A 13,557-nucleotide genomic window follows, 5' to 3' on the forward strand; every position below is an offset into this window, starting at 1 on the left:
CTAAGCTGATGTTTCTAAAGTTGATGTACTGCTGGTCTGTATTTTCCGCCTGGCATCATGACATATCATTCTCATATCCTGTCTAGGGTCCTGCCGGTCCCCCAGGAGGAAAAGGAGAGCGAGGTTCTCCAGGCCCAGTAGTGAGTATTATTTTTTTCAGTCTCTCCTTAATCAGTAAGCAATGCTGGTGCATGTTCCTGTCCCAGTCAGATGCAAGCAGTTGCACTTGCTAAAGTACGCTGCGATCTAAGAGAAGCATGCTAGATTCCCCATGACATAGATAAAGAAGAAAGTAGTTTAGGTACGACATACTTTGGTTCACTTTGGCCTGAAAGCTCTAATTGGCAAAAGTATTTTGATGCCTGTTTTGACATACTCCGAGGGCCTTGTGGCAGTTCCCTCGCTGTGAGAAGCGAAGCTACAGGAAACCAGGCAGAGGGCCTTCTCGGTAGTGGCACACCTTCCCATCAGATGTCAAGGAGATGAGTAACTATATAAGCTTTAGAAGGCATCTGAAGGCAGCCCTATATAGGAAAGCTTTTTAATGTGCAATGTTGTATTGTGTTTTGTTATACAATGGAAGCTGCTCAGAGTAGCTGAGGCAACCCAGTCAGATGGGCGGGGTACAAATAATACAATTATTATCGCTTAGTTAGACCAACCCTTCCATTGTAATATGTTGACCTCCTGTTCCTACGTGGAGATAAAATGGAAATGCATTCATATATTTTCACAACATGGCTACGTATTGCATGAAGATGCTCTAGCATTGGTTTCTTAATATATATCTGTCAATGGAGGATAACGCTTCAAGCATCTGATGAAGTCCATGAAAGGTTCTGCTTTAATACCTCTAGGAGTCTTTAAGGTGCCACAATAATCTCCATTGTGTTTCCAGACCTGTTTCTGACAGGCACATTCGCCATATAAATCTCAGTTAGTTGCCATGTAAAAGATGCAGTTATTTTTCACTCTCATGTAGTAACTTCCAACATAGTCATCAAAGTAGGTGATTTTAATTATGTACTTAAGGACATTTCAGTCCCTTGAATTCTGCTTTTCGGTATTTGAAGATACCGGTGTTTTATGACCTGCTAACTTGAGCATCACTTATATTTTTCAGGGTCAGGCTGGCTTTCCTGGTACTCGTGGCTTACCTGGCCCTCCGGGCAACAGTGTAAGAATACCTACCATTCCTTAATCCTTTCCATACTACTAATGTCTCCAGTTGCCTTTGTTCTGAGTTCTCAAGTGGCCAGGGATGAGTGCCCAGTTCCATGGACATGAATTTGAAAATTTATTTGCCCATAAGTTGAGCACATATTGCTTGTGAGGTCTTAATCAACTGGTTTTTGTTTTAATAAATTATAAAACAATCCTCCTGGTGGAGAAACACCAACCTGCCCCAAACTGCAGAGCCTCCAATATTGCCTGCTTAGGTTCTTCCAGACTCACCTACATCAGAGCTGTAAGGAAGAAACCTCTGGTGGAATTCAGGGTCTCTTCATGACCTCCAATACCATTTCCACCCAAGTTGTGACATATGTCTATGTATCATGCCCAGCAACCCCATGTAATCCACTAAGAGAAAGGCGAATCTTCTCAACGAAAGGCCAGTTTTGGTTATGAGTAAAATTCCTTCTGGCTCTGAAAACCAGCAGCCACTCAATGCCTCAGTGGAAGACTCTAAACTAAGGGATGGAGGGCTGCAAAACTGGCCCACGATGTGTGAAAGAGAGGTCAATGGTGGGGCTGGCCGGCCCTGTTAAATGGCCTGCCACTCCAACCCCCTCGCAAGAACCTGTTGGCCTCTATGAGAGGTCAAAAATCTCAGGCGATGGAACTGGAAGGCCATGGGTGGCATCTGTGCCACCCTGAAATCTTTCACCAGCCATTGCTCTTTTCCTTTGCTCCTATGTCGCCTGGCTTGAGATCATGCTGTCACTATATAGCAAAATGTCCTTTTGCAACTCGGCTTGAATTAAAGCCTAGCTGTGAAGAACAATTCCTGCAGCTGGATCCAAGCAAGACTTAGGACAAGGAATAAATATTTTTTTAAAAAATAATAATGTTTGTGTTCTGCTAACAACCTCAAACCCCCCCCCCCCAATTTGCTATTACGTCGTTGTGGGTTATCCATAGTCTGTTTTACTCTTAAAGCATCTCTTCTTTTTATGAGTTACTTTTGAATGCATTCATAGAGCACAATTCATATTCAAGGGTGGCAAGTCTAAAGCAAGGAAGTCTATCTCTTTTGCACATATCATAAATTCTCCATTATTTTGGTATTCTAAGAGTGTTGATTCAAATACCGTATGTCAAGCATCACTTTCAAATATTGATTCATAGGGTAACCCAGGGCTTCCTGGCAATGCGGGTCCCCCAGGCAAGGATGGTCCTCCTGGCCCAGCTGGTTCTACTGGTCCTTCTGGTGGCCCAGGAGCTGCTGGCCCCAAAGGTGAGCCTGGCCCGCCAGGTGAAAAAGGTCCAGCAGGTGTAAAAGGAGAACCAGTAAGTACATTATTTGGGAGTCTACAAAACAGAGTTTAAAATATTCAGTGAAAGATTACAGTTTCCTTGTGATGTCTTACTTCTGATACGTAAAATTACAAATGCAGTGGTTACACTGATCAGTTGTGGGTGTGTAATAAATTAGGACCAATCTTTACAGCTAGTCGTAGCAGCTTTTCTTCTGAATCAATGCATTACCTTGCCTGCATGTCAAAATGGCTGCTCATCACTCTCCCGGGGGTGGGAGCCAGTTGCAGCCCCTTACTCTTGGCCTCCTTCCTCTAATGGCTTAGGCAGAGGCCATTGAAGGGGAATTCCCCATGGCCAGTGGGACTTTAGGGGTGGTCTTCGTGCCCATGACACCATCTTCAAACGGGCCAATCAGTGGCTCCACCTGGAGGTCAGTGCCTTGCTGGCTGGCTGACCATTGGCTGCCGTCTCCTCCAGCCTGGCAGCAAGGCTGTTAAAAGGCTGGCTGCATGGGGATTTAACAAAAAAAAAGTACACTTACTTAAGTTTTTGTTAGCACTTTTCAAATGGTAAGGACTAAACATGCACACTGTTTTATCTGTATCACAGGATTGCATAATAGTTTTTGATCCTGGTTTTCAGGGCAAGCTCAAATCATAGTTTGCCAGTTCACATTAAATGGTAAACTATGGTTGGCCTCAAACCAGGAAATGAGGGAAGGGTTTCCCATGCTCATGAACAGGAGAGTACTTCAAGCTTGATGTTCCTGCCAGACTCATTCCCATAGCACCAAACTATGGTTCAGCATTATGCCTCAACCATCGGACCAACTCAGAATGTAAAAAGTACTTTCCCCCCTTTAAAAATAATTGGTGGGACCCAAGACTTTTAAGACAGCCTTCCTCAGTCTTTGGGTTCCTAGATGTTGTTGATCACCCCCAGCCAGCTGGGGAAAGGACACAGGATTGTGGGAGTTGCAGTCCAACAATGTCTGGGGACCCAAGATTGGAGTTAATCATTATCTGGCTCTAAAAGCTTTAGCAAAAGTTTTAACAGAACACTATTTCTAAGAAATACGGAAGCTGAAATAAGCCCATAAGCGTGACAACAGAAAACCCGGAAGTGTTCCAGTTTTCAAACATTCTTTGGAAGTCGAACTTTTGTCGCAGCTTCTGCTTGAGTGCAGGAAGCTCCTCCAGCCAATCAGAAGCCACGCCTTGGTTTTCGAACGGTTCCGGGAGTCGAAAGGACTCCCGGAACAGATTAAGTTCGACAACCAAGGTACCACTGTATACCACTTCTTTCAAGCCTAATCTTAATGAGAAGAGGGAGACCTTGTGGGCATCAGGAAAGGTGGTCTCCCATTATGCTCTGCAAGGCATGGAGACCATTTTCATCTGTACCATCTCTGCTCAGCTGAACATGTTCTGCGATAGAAACCTTTCCCCCAACTACACAGTATCTCAGTAAGCATCAAAAGCCATTTTCTGCATCTGCATTTGTTGGTCTGAGGAAAACCTTTATTGCCCAGGGCGGTAAATACAATAGGTAAATAAATCCCATAAACAAATTTGTTTCTGAATTTATCTTCATAGGGCTTTCCAGGTCCTTCAGGATTGGGTGGCATACCTGGGCAACGTGGTTCTGTAGGGTTACCCGGCCCAAGAGGTCCATCTGGTGCCAATGGTGCACCTGGCGGAAAGGTAAGGCATTATCCCATTAGTTTTAATTCTCCAAATTATTTAACAGAACAAACGTTTTGCGTTTTTAGAAATTAGGTCTTGAAGTGATGTGGTGAGCTTCGTAAAGATATGTGGGAGGAAGCTGTTTTGTGGACAAGTCTCCAGTGATCAGTGATTTCCTCCAGAGTTAAAAAAAACCCACATAATTCCATTTTAGTGTCAGTATCAGCAGTTTTGTGGTAACATAAGGTGACATTGGGACGTGGGTGGGGCTGTGGGTTAAACCACAGAGCCTAGGGCTTGCCGATCAGAAGGTCGGCAGTTCGAATCCCCGCGATGGGGTGAGGTCCCGCTGCTCGGTCCCAGCTCCTGTCAACCTAGCAGTTCGAAAGCACGTCAAAGTGCAAGTAGATAAATAGGTATCGCTACAGTGGGAAGGTAAACAGCGTTTCCGTGTGCTGCTCTGGTTCACCAGAAGCTGCTTTGTCATGCTGGCCACATGTCCTGGAAGCTGTATGCCGGCTCCCTCAGCCAATAATGCGAGATGAGCGCTGCAACCCCAGAGTTGGTCACGTCTGGACCTAATGGTCAGGGGTCCCTTTACCTTTAAGGTGACATTATGTCAGTGATGGTCAGTGTGGTGAAAGAGATGGTCGTAATCAATTGCCTTGACTGAATAGAGTCCAAGGAAGACCAAGCTTAATTGTTTACTGGCAGACTTAATGCAATGCTGCTGGAGGCAGAAAGTGGCTGGGTTAGCCCCATGTGGGCAGCTTTTGACTAGCCAGCAGCTTTCAATATGGGTGCAAGCTGGCATAATTAGCCTGCATCAAGGGAATGGGAGGTATCCCCCCCAATAGTTTTGGAGTTTGTTTATGATGGGCAGAAAGGTTATTAAGCCATTTTGCATATCCCATTGCTTTAAAGCTCTTGCCACCTCTCTACCCCTCTAGCAATGAACAGACCACACACTCTTAAGTAAATTTAAAAGCTTTACTTACTAACTCCTAAGGTCTGATTCATGCATTGTTCCATGCAGCAGCAAGAAGAACACAGGTGGATTACTCTTGGGAGCCTAATACAGCATATAGCTTCAAACATGCAAGTTCAGATCCATCCGTCCTGGTGGATTACATAGTGAGAAGAGAGAGTAAGAAATAGGAAAAGAAGCAGCTTCACTTTCTCCCTCAAGGAGAAGAGGTTTGACCTAGCTGAGTCTAGGAACAGAACCACAGTTTTAACTTCTTCATGCCTACAATATCTCACATTTAGCAGGATTTTTTAAAATGTCAGTATGGCATTAATCAATCTGTTTTTCCATTGCAGGGTGAAGATGGCAAACCAGGATCCAATGGTAACCCAGGAGAACGAGGACCTCAAGGTCCACCAGGTCCATCTGGCCTAAATGGAGCACCCGGAGAACCAGGCAGAGATGTATGGAAAGAATTTCATCTTAGTTCTATCCTAGGGATAAACACACACTGCATGGAGAAATTTTGCCCACCCAAAATGAGACAAATTTGAACATCCTGTTGTACATCCTAATACAGAGACTAGGAAAGACTTGGTCTTCCTTCTGTAGGAAGCTGGATACTGGTTTGCGCCCATGCATGTGCATTGCTTAATTTCTTTGAATTTGATTACTATAAAAGACAAAGGTCCTTACTTCCTGGGAGACCCATTTGATGCTGTCACCTGGGTTGGAGAGGGAGAGCTGAAGAAGCTTCCTCTGCTGTGTCTGAGTGGCTCTTGCTTGGCTATAGCACTGCTCATCTTGCAACCCTGTGGCCAGTCAGCTGCAACAGCCGGCTTCCTAGGGGCAGGGACTCCAAGCAGACGAAGAAGGAACATCTCCAAACTGGTCTGTGCCTAGACGTCAAAGGCTTGTTCGCACATCTTTATGCTTGGTTTCTCTTCACATAATTATGGTTTAATTCAGACTCACAGCTGAACTTAAGACCAGATTCAACGAAGAGCATTGTCTCAGAGGTAGCATGGAAGTTTAATTTGTGGTTCCCTATTCAGGCATGCATATTAGCATGTGGTGCTGCATTCCTCTTTGTGTGTGATGCGTGGGAAATCCCTTAATGAGTGAGCAATCTCAGAAATGCAGCAGCAACATATTTTGATCATGATAATTTCAAAGTTAGTTAAACTCTTGGTGGAAATAGCACTCCCGAGCTAAATATTTCCTACACGTTAAAGGAGTTATTTTAAGAAATCCAGTCTTTCCCTTTGCTTCAATCTTTTTATACTTATTTTTAAAAGCCCTCTTTCTCCCATATTTCTCAGGGTAACCCTGGAGCAGATGGTTTACCAGGTCGTGATGGGTCTTCAGGACCAAAGGTGAGAAGCGACCTAACCATCACGGTCATATTTGCTCTTTCAGATCCCAGTGATTGTGGTTGCTAGTGCTAGTCCAATCAATACAGTGGCCCCTTGGCTCTCAAACTCAATCCATTCGACTTCCAAAACGTTCACAAACCAAGGCTTCTGATTGGCTCATTGGCCCCGGAAACAATGCCAACAGCCAAAACGGACGTTCGGCTTCCGAAAAACATTTGCGAACCAGAAAACTTACTTCTGGGTTGGCGGCGTTCAGGAGCCAGTTTGTTCATCAACTAAGCCGCTCGGGAACCAAGGTACCACTGTACTAGCATTTGACTGGGTTTATGGTCCTTTAGAAAATGAAATGATTTCCTCACATTGGCCATTTGTTGTCTTCTCAGGGTGATCGTGGTGAAAATGGTTCTCCTGGTTTGCCAGGGGCTCCGGGTCACATGGGTCCCCCAGGTAATTCTGGTCCAGCTGGGAAAGCAGGCGAGAGAGGACATCCAGTAAGTGTGAAAACAATGCAGCCTTCTATGTTACCTTACTAGCATCTATGGGATAGTAACTAGCAGGGTATGGGCAGCATCTCATGCTTTATCTACCTCTGTCTGACACAACAAGGAAGGGAGGAACCCATCAGCAATACCACAGAGAGGAAGACACTTTCCCAAGAGATTTAGCTGGCCCGTTCAGTGGATTTTCTTTGGGTGAATTGCTTCAAGTCGATCCCACTATCTAGCAATTGCAAAAACAACAACAACATTGCATACCAAAACAGAGTGGAGTATCTGTAACCAGGGATTTTCAAAATGATTTATTTACTTGTAATGTCATTTCCTTTGAAATGCTGAAAACAGTGGGAGGTGACCATGTTTCATACTCCAGTGCTCTAGAACAGAATTAGATTTCTTCAACGACCTACTGCCATTTTTGCCAATGAAAAGCCACTCCATTAAATCCAGGGGTGTACACCAACAGGACCTGAGCGCACTGTGAAAAACTATACTGCATGCAAAGTGCTATTTTTCTAGAACAAGAGGTGCCGGAACTCACCATGAATACCTCCTTGCATGCAGTCTTATAATGGCAACAGCACCCACCTGAGAGGTGCCAGAACTGAGTTCTAGTTAGTTCTTGCTGAAAAAAGCCCTGAGCATACATGTTTTTTGAAAATCATAGTCATTGAAGTTAACATTTGTTCATTACGTTTAATTATATCTTGGGGAGCCTACTAGCTGAGATGTGAATGTTCTCTCTGTTTTGTGACACATCTCGTTTGTATCCAGAAAATCGATGCTCAGCCTAGATGTAATCCTGTGTTGTTGTTTGTTACAGGGACCTGCTGGTCCAGTCGGCCCCGTTGGACCTGCCGGTATCCGTGGTGCTCCTGTAAGTCTCTGCTTCAGAACTTTGTATGTTACTAGTTCTCATTAAACCCAAGTGTACTCTTATGAAGACTCTTTGTCAATATGCTTCTAAAAGGGCCCTGCGGGTGCACGTGGTGACAAAGGTGAAGCCGGTGAACGTGGCAGCAATGGGATGAAGGGTCATCGAGGATTCCCTGGTAACCCTGGACCCCCTGGACCAAGTGTAAGTTTGCAGGATTCTCCTGCCTTCCTTGTGTAAGAGGGGAAAAAATGCTAGATTCGCTTCATGACCCCAAAGTTAAGCAGAATATGTAACTTTGACAAGAACGAAAAGTATGACAAATGGTCCCTACAGTGCCTGGAATATCCACCAACTGATGTTCAATTTAATGTTTTGGTGAGGGAAACCAGGAGTGATTTTGCAGGCATTCTGGAATTTACCACTCTGTTTCCTGAACCTTCGTTATCTTTCATGGAGGAAACATGCCTAGCAATACCACTTTGGAATATAATTATTTCATTTCTGTAGGAGTAAAGTTGAACCTTTCCTTGGAAGCAATGCATGAGAGAAACTCCTTACTATTTTGTTACTGGCATTTATAGACCACTCATTAATGGGTAGGTCGCATTCAAAACAACAAAGAAATTAAAATGGCATTCCAGTTTTCTGATACCACATATGCACAATGGCTCCAAGCCAGAGAAAGTTTGTTGTACTTAAGCATCCTTGAAATCCATGTAAAACATTTGTCACAATTAACTGAAGTGTCATTGATTTCAATAGGACTTAAGTTCGGCCAACTTTCTTTGATCAATGGATCCAATGCTGAAATCAATAGATGATCCCTGAGTTATCTACCTTTAAAGCTACTGGTACCATCTATATTCTAGAATGGAAGCATTCAAATTGTATTTAATTCTGGGAACATTTAGCTTCTAAACTATGCATATTAGCATGGCTTATGGTCCCAAAACCGTAGTAATGAAAATAGAGAACCATTTTATTTATATTTGACCCTGCCAGTGTAATAGCTCAGAGGTGGGGATCTTTTTCTGGCTGTCAAGCTAGATTGTTGTCTCCCCACCCCAGTGGGCCACATTTGACAGCTATGCAAGGCCACCCACCTGTCATTCATTCACATGATGGTGTCAGGTGATGCTGCACTTTGAAGCCCTGATTTTCGGGACGCCAAAGTGCAGCACAGAACTGTTGGAAAGCCCTTTTGCAAACATCCCTGCACTGCTATTTGAATCTCTAGTTTTCAGAGATTTGAAGAGCAGTGCTGTGAGGGAGAACCTCTATCCTATGGAAACTGCTTTCCCCCTCCTGGAGGAAGCCATAACAACTAGGGAACAACTTGCACCTTAATATCAGCAAGACAAAGAAGATGGCGTTGGACTTTCCGAGGATATGCAACAATACAGGTGTTCCAATGTAAAGAAAAGAATATCAAAACTGGATTTTGCTAGATCTACATCATTCTTTTTTGACAGGGTGGATTGGGTCCCCAAGGTCCAAGTGGAAGCCCAGGACCTGCTGGTGCAAGAGTAAGTAACCTGTTAATTCTGTCCTCCAAGCTGAATGCATGCTCAAAATATGGCTAGACAGTTGAGAGAGAACTAACTTTCTCCTCCTCCTCCTCCTCCTCCTCCTCCTCCTCCTCCTCCTCCTCCTCCTTCTTCCTCTTCTTCTTCTTCTTCTGTTTAGGGTCCCCCTGGTCCAAATGGCCCACCTGGAAAAGATGGTACAAGTGGCTACCCAGGTCCCATTGGCCCTCCAGGTCCTCGTGGAAGCAGAGGAGAATCTGGCGCTCCGGTAAGGGAATGATGAAAAAGTGAGAAGCATCATCTTGAAAGCTAGTCTCCATACAGTCCGGGAGCCTAGCACAAGACTTGCAAGAAGGGAGATAAAGTTTGTGCCCTAAGGGGTCTGAAGAGTACTTCTCAATAATGAGTGGTAAAAATAAAAGCTGCAGAGTTTAGCCTGACCATGCTGAATTTCAGGCAAATGTCTTTTCCTTATGAGAGCTGTACCTGAGGCATGGTCACAGTTATGGCACCCAATCCTGAGTGTGGGAAGTAGGTGGCACAAAACAGACAGCTTCCTCCCTACAACTGGCCACATGCACAGTCAATTACAATGAAAGTGAAGGTGTCTACCCAGCTGGTCTCACCATTCAGATTTATTTAGATTCGTTGCTTATAAAGCTCAAGCCAGGTGACAGGAGGTCCTTGTGTATGAAATAGAATGATTAATAGAATAGAATCAGGGCAGTCGTAAGCATATGTGGTGCCAGGGTGCAAAGATCCACCCGGCACACACACCCCAGGTTGCCCAAAGTTGTTGACCTTTTTTTAGGGGGGGAACCCCAAAGTTTTTTAGGGTGGGCTGGCAAGAAGCTCAAGGTTGCAGCAGCAGCAGAACAAGGCCGGGACTGGGCACCTGGGGAGGGGGCAAGCAGAGCCCAGTGCAACAACAGTTGAGCCCGAGGTGGCGGCAGTGACTGAGCAAAGCCGAGTGCCTCATGTGAGCCTCTCAATGGCTCGCCAATCCCAGGTGCGCAGGAGGGCAGAGCCAGCCAGCTGCCTCAGCGCCTCGCTTGCCCGCAGCAGAAGAGCTGCGATGCTCTGACAGCTCGGCAGCAGCTGTCGGCTCTTCCCAATCCCCGGACTCCAAATCTCAGCCCCAGACCCTTGGCTTGGCGCCCCTGGGAGCCCGGCGCCCGGGTGCCTCACACCCCTAGTGCCTATGGGTAAGACGGCCCTGAATGAAATGAAATAAATAGGTAATGATTATTATACCAGCTGTTTCTATTGGGTGACACTGAACAAGGCACAGTTATGGACTGAAATATCATTGGGGAGAGGACTAATCTGAAACCTTTCCTATCTAAATAGCCCAGTGGCATGTGGTTAGTGGACTAGGGCGACTAGGCCAGTCCCCTAAATGTTCCCAGTAAATAAGAGTATTAAAGTATTAAACTCTAGCGCCTCCTTCCCAAAGCCCAGGAAGCTGCTGCCTGTCTTAGGGAGGGAGGCACGATGCATCGACGGGTTCCACCTTCCCACCTTCCCAAAGTCCGTCCGGCTTTGGGAAGGAGGCAGAAGGACACCAACATCCTATCAGAGGCCTGGCACCTCCTTTCCAAAGCCCAGGAAGCATCTGCCCACCCCAGTCGCCTTCACAAGCTGGCGTCTCTGGCCCTAACTGTTCAACTATGAAAAATTTCACCGCATGCCACTGAAATATCCACATACAAGACCAGATCAAAGATAAGCTTGACCAAAGGATAAATATTGAGTCCAACCCTCTGTGGAGATGATGACTATGGTGTCTTGCAGCACAAGGCTAAAAGTGCCCAGTAACACTGACTGGTCCTTTTCTTTGAGTGTACAGGTGGACTAATGTACATGTGCATTTTTTACTTATGGGTGGGGCTTGTTTTATTTTCTAGGGTCCTGCGGGTCATGGTGGTCCTCCAGGGCCTCCTGGTCAACCTGGAGCTCCTGGTCCATGCTGCGGAGGTGGTGGTGGCCCAGAGAACCTTGAAAAGGGGCCGTCCTACTACAGAGACCAGCCAGATGAGGACAAAATAGCCATGAGCGATGTTTTAACTTCGCTGAAGTCAATCAACAACCAAATCGAAAACATCATTAGCCCCGATGGCTCACGGAAGAACCCAGCTCGGAATTGCAGAGATCTGAAGTTCTGCCATCCTGAACTTGAGAATGGTATGTTCATTTCTATTCTGATCTAGGTCATAGAGAAGTCAGTGAGAAATATGCAGTCTCAAGAAAAGAATCGGGCATCGCGAGGGACACAGAACTGCCCCTGCCCCATATATCTCTTTTCCCTCTCTTTCTGGTAAAGGCTAGTAATATAAAATGTGAGGCTCCTTTGGTACACTAGTATGCATTTCTTAATCAATGGCAGCAAATGATGCTGCAGAATGTAATGCTCAATGTAATCATATTATATATTCACAGGAAGAGGGGAGAAGGAGGGGTTGACTAGTGGCTGATTCCTGCACCTGCCCCCATTAGCCACAATAGGAGGGAATTAAATACATTAGCTCATAGTCTGGAATAGTTTCGGAGCTGGATTGCAGGCAAATTGTGGAAATAATAGGGCTTGGGATCCTATAATGATACTATATAACCATAACCTATAACTATAATATTTGATGTTTTGTTCTGTTTCTGTATATGCTGGGAGCTGCCCAGAGTGTCTGGGGTCAGATTGGTGGGGTATTGTTGTTGTTGTTGTTGTTGTTGTTGTTGTTGTTGTTGTTGTTGTTGTTGTTGTTGTTGTTACCAAAGTGCTTGATGTGCCTGATGATGAAGAAATGTGTCGGGGGAATGTGTAGCTGTTATTCAGTTAAATTAGACTTTGAAGGAAATGTAAAAATTAACAGTACTAAATATGACTCAGCAAACGTTAAGAACATACAAGTGTAGAGTAATATTATCATTTAGGTTTGCATTCTTCCCAAAGTAACCCCACAAGGCAGCAGAAGCCTTTGGCATCCAGCACAAGGAAGAATCTAATCCCAGGTTAAAGAATGCCCTTTTGCTTTATCACTTCAGGGGAGTACTGGATCGACCCCAACCAAGGTTGCAAATTGGACGCCATTAAAGTATACTGCAATATGGAAACTGGGGAGACGTGCATCAGTGCTAATCCTATGAGTGTTCCAAAGAAGAACTGGTGGACAAGCCCAGGACCCGAAAAGAAACACATTTGGTTTGGAGAGTCTATGAATGGAGGCTTCCAGGTAAGCAGAACAATGAGTCTCCACCCCCATTGTTCAGCCTGGACACTGAGGTCCAGCTCCGAGGGCCTTCTGGCAGTTCCCTCACTGCGAGAAGTGAAGCTACAGGGAACCAGTCAGAGGGCTTTCTTGGTAGTGGAGTGAGTCCGCCCTGTGGAATGCCCTCCCATCAGATGTCAAGGAAATAAACAACTATCTGACTTTTAGAAGACATCTGAAGGCAACCCTGTTTAGGGAAGTTTTTAATGTTTGATTCTTTATCGTGCTTTTAATATTCTGTTGGGAGCCAGCCAGATTGGAGGGGGGGGGTATGAATTATTACTATTACTATTACTATTATTATTTCATTATCATTAATATTATTATTTGGATAGGCAAACCTTGCCTGGAGAGTGTCATTCAATCGCTTCTCAAGAAAGCTAATTCTGTATCCATTTCTAATTGAATGAAAAAAATAATTCTCTTCTCTCCCAACCACCACAGCAACTTCCATGGCCCTTGTCATTTTTATCAGATGTTTATTGCATTGTTAATGCTGATATTTTTTGATATTTTAAAATATAATGTTACGTGCATGGGAATCTATATATATTCCCAAAATTATACTCTTGAATTTAAAAGGGGGGTGTACTGGGGGAAGGCATTGATGGAAAGGATCCATAGCCTTTCCAGTTTGTTGATACACACACACCCCAAATCAGGGAACAACCTTTGCAAGCTCTGGAGCTGGTATCGTTTCTTCACTTTTATTTCCTCTCCATTGTTTCCAATGATGGTGGTGGGGTTGTGGTCATAAAAAACTGGGGTAAGCTCTTCCAACCTCATGGCTAGAGCCCAGCATGGCTTTGGATTTGGTGCATGGACTGCCTTTGCAGTCTACAACAGTCTACAACAATCTACAACAAACAAGCCTTTTGTGTTTTC

The 13,557-nt window shown here is 44.8% G+C and overlaps 1 protein-coding gene across 1 annotated transcript in view; it reads left to right on the forward strand.

Annotated features, from left to right (window-relative positions):
* The window catches only part of COL3A1 (collagen type III alpha 1 chain), a 93,401-nt gene that overhangs the window by 77,749 nt on the left and 2,095 nt on the right, over positions 1-13,557 (forward strand). The window contains exons 37-49 of the mRNA XM_035135841.2: positions 87-140; positions 1,124-1,177; positions 2,350-2,511; positions 4,077-4,184; positions 5,490-5,597; positions 6,456-6,509; positions 6,893-7,000; positions 7,830-7,883; positions 7,977-8,084; positions 9,356-9,409; positions 9,570-9,677; positions 11,317-11,593; positions 12,449-12,636. Coding sequence (XP_034991732.2) covers positions 87-140; positions 1,124-1,177; positions 2,350-2,511; positions 4,077-4,184; positions 5,490-5,597; positions 6,456-6,509; positions 6,893-7,000; positions 7,830-7,883; positions 7,977-8,084; positions 9,356-9,409; positions 9,570-9,677; positions 11,317-11,593; positions 12,449-12,636 — 1,437 coding nt within the window. The remainder of the gene's footprint in view (positions 1-86; positions 141-1,123; positions 1,178-2,349; positions 2,512-4,076; positions 4,185-5,489; positions 5,598-6,455; positions 6,510-6,892; positions 7,001-7,829; positions 7,884-7,976; positions 8,085-9,355; positions 9,410-9,569; positions 9,678-11,316; positions 11,594-12,448; positions 12,637-13,557) is intronic.

The sequence above is a fragment of the Zootoca vivipara genome, chromosome 1 (genome assembly GCF_963506605.1).
Source record: "Zootoca vivipara chromosome 1, rZooViv1.1, whole genome shotgun sequence".
Classification (NCBI taxonomy): domain Eukaryota; kingdom Metazoa; phylum Chordata; class Lepidosauria; order Squamata; family Lacertidae; genus Zootoca; species Zootoca vivipara.